Below are 1755 nucleotides of genomic sequence, written 5' to 3'. Positions count from 1 at the left end.
GTATGAAAGCATTGTAATGTTTACTGATAATCTGTCAAATTTCGTTAACATTCGCTAACTAGTTTGAAAAGTTATAACAAGAAAACTTTAACAAGCACAAAGTGGTAACAAGGTCAGTCCCAGGGACAGAGCTCGTACTGAAAGAGATAATACAATCACTCAGTTCTGTGAAAAAACAATTTATTGCCTGTCTAATTTTTCAGTATTTTTGGTATTCATGTTGAGTATTATATAAGATTGTAACGGATAATTCCAGAACTTGTATGTTTGGACTTTTAGTCAAATAATACAATAAAACAACATGCAATTTGTAACAGGATAATTCCAGAACCTGTATGTTTGGACTTTTACTCAAATAATACAATAAAACAACATGCAATTTGTAACGGATAATTCCAGAACCTGTATGTTTGGACTTTTACTCAAATAATACAACAAAACAACATGCAATTTGTTAAATTTATTTTGACTCAATGACTACTATTATTTTAGAAATATTATGATGAATTACATAATATTACAATGTACCTAACAGTATATAAACTTCCATCGTATAGTGCTAATACTTAGTTTTTGAAAACTAAATTTCTTTTCACATATTTACATTTTTTTTTTTATAAAATTCCCTAAAAGCGTATTCATTCACATAAAAAAAAACGTGTATTTCAATTATTTTTCATGACTCTAGCTTATCGATCGAATAGGCTTTCATACTTATTGGAATTTCCTACCATTCGGAGAAACTCCTCATAACTTAGCATTCGATCATTATCCCAATCAGCTCTTTCAAGAATCTCATCGAGAACCCCTTCTGGAAAATCATTACTGATCTCGGACGCGTCAGACTGAAGAAGTACTTTCAGTTCATCCAGCGGTATCCACCCATCGTGATCTGAATCATACTGATAAATACGTTACAGTTAGGGAAACTTGTAAACCATTATATAATCATACGGGTTTTCATTACGAAAATAACGACAATAAAACTTGTACAATCTAGTTTTTTTTTACTGACTATAAAGATATTTTTGTTTTTTCATAGCATTCTCAGCTTGAAAGTTTTTACCAACACATATAATCACATCTGATTCATAGGCATAGGAAGAAATAGGATATTATTAGACCTACAATCAATATAGTGTGTGGTGGTTGTTTGGTGATTTTAAGAAACCCAAATAGAGAATGAATAACAAGTTCAAATTTTAGTTGGACGACAGACAGTCGATACACCTACGGTCTAACCATTCTCAGTTAATGTGGAATATAATAAACAGATGAACTGTCTCGTTACAGTGTCGTTTATGGTTCATCTTATGTTCCAACCTTGCAATACCGTATCACAACTCAGCGTAAAAAAATTAAAAGTGGTCATTATTTATTTATTTTCCATGTGATATTTTCACAGTTTTATTTCTGAAGAAGGGAAAATATAATACATTTAAATGGAATGGCATCTAATTCTTGTTTTAAATAATTCATTAGTAATTCCTTCAATCTGATGGTAGTCATAATTATAAGCCAGCTGAAAAATCAGGATTATTGACAATGAAATCCAGTAAAAATTAATTTTCATATAAACTTACAAAAATTGTAAAAAAAAAAAAAAAAAATGGAAGATCATAATAAAAGCTATGAAAGAATACCCAAAATACAAACATTAATGATAATTCACACAGTAATCAACAAACACGTACATAAAAAAAACTTAAAAGTACTCCAGAGAATTCAAGTAAATCCAAAAAACAAAAACACTAT

The 1755-nt window shown here is 29.5% G+C and overlaps 1 protein-coding gene across 4 annotated transcripts in view; it reads right to left on the bottom strand.

Annotated features, from left to right (window-relative positions):
- Window positions 1-1755, bottom strand: part of LOC106473360 (rhomboid-related protein 2-like) — a 10867-nt gene that overhangs the window by 5623 nt on the left and 3489 nt on the right. For all 4 annotated transcript variants that reach the window (XR_002613670.1, XR_002613671.1, XM_022401801.1 and 1 more), the window contains exon 4: window positions 732-902. Coding sequence is in view for 2 of the 4 variants with exons in the window: in XM_022401801.1 (XP_022257509.1) it covers window positions 732-902 (171 nt within the window). In the remaining 2 variants the exon portion in view is untranslated. The remainder of the gene's footprint in view (window positions 1-731; window positions 903-1755) is intronic.

Source organism: Limulus polyphemus, unplaced genomic scaffold, assembly GCF_000517525.1.
Source record: "Limulus polyphemus unplaced genomic scaffold, Limulus_polyphemus-2.1.2 Scaffold6108, whole genome shotgun sequence".
Lineage (NCBI taxonomy): Eukaryota > Metazoa > Arthropoda > Merostomata > Xiphosura > Limulidae > Limulus > Limulus polyphemus.
The sequence above is the reverse complement of the archived record's forward strand: the minus strand, read 5'-3'. Positions and strand labels throughout refer to the sequence as shown.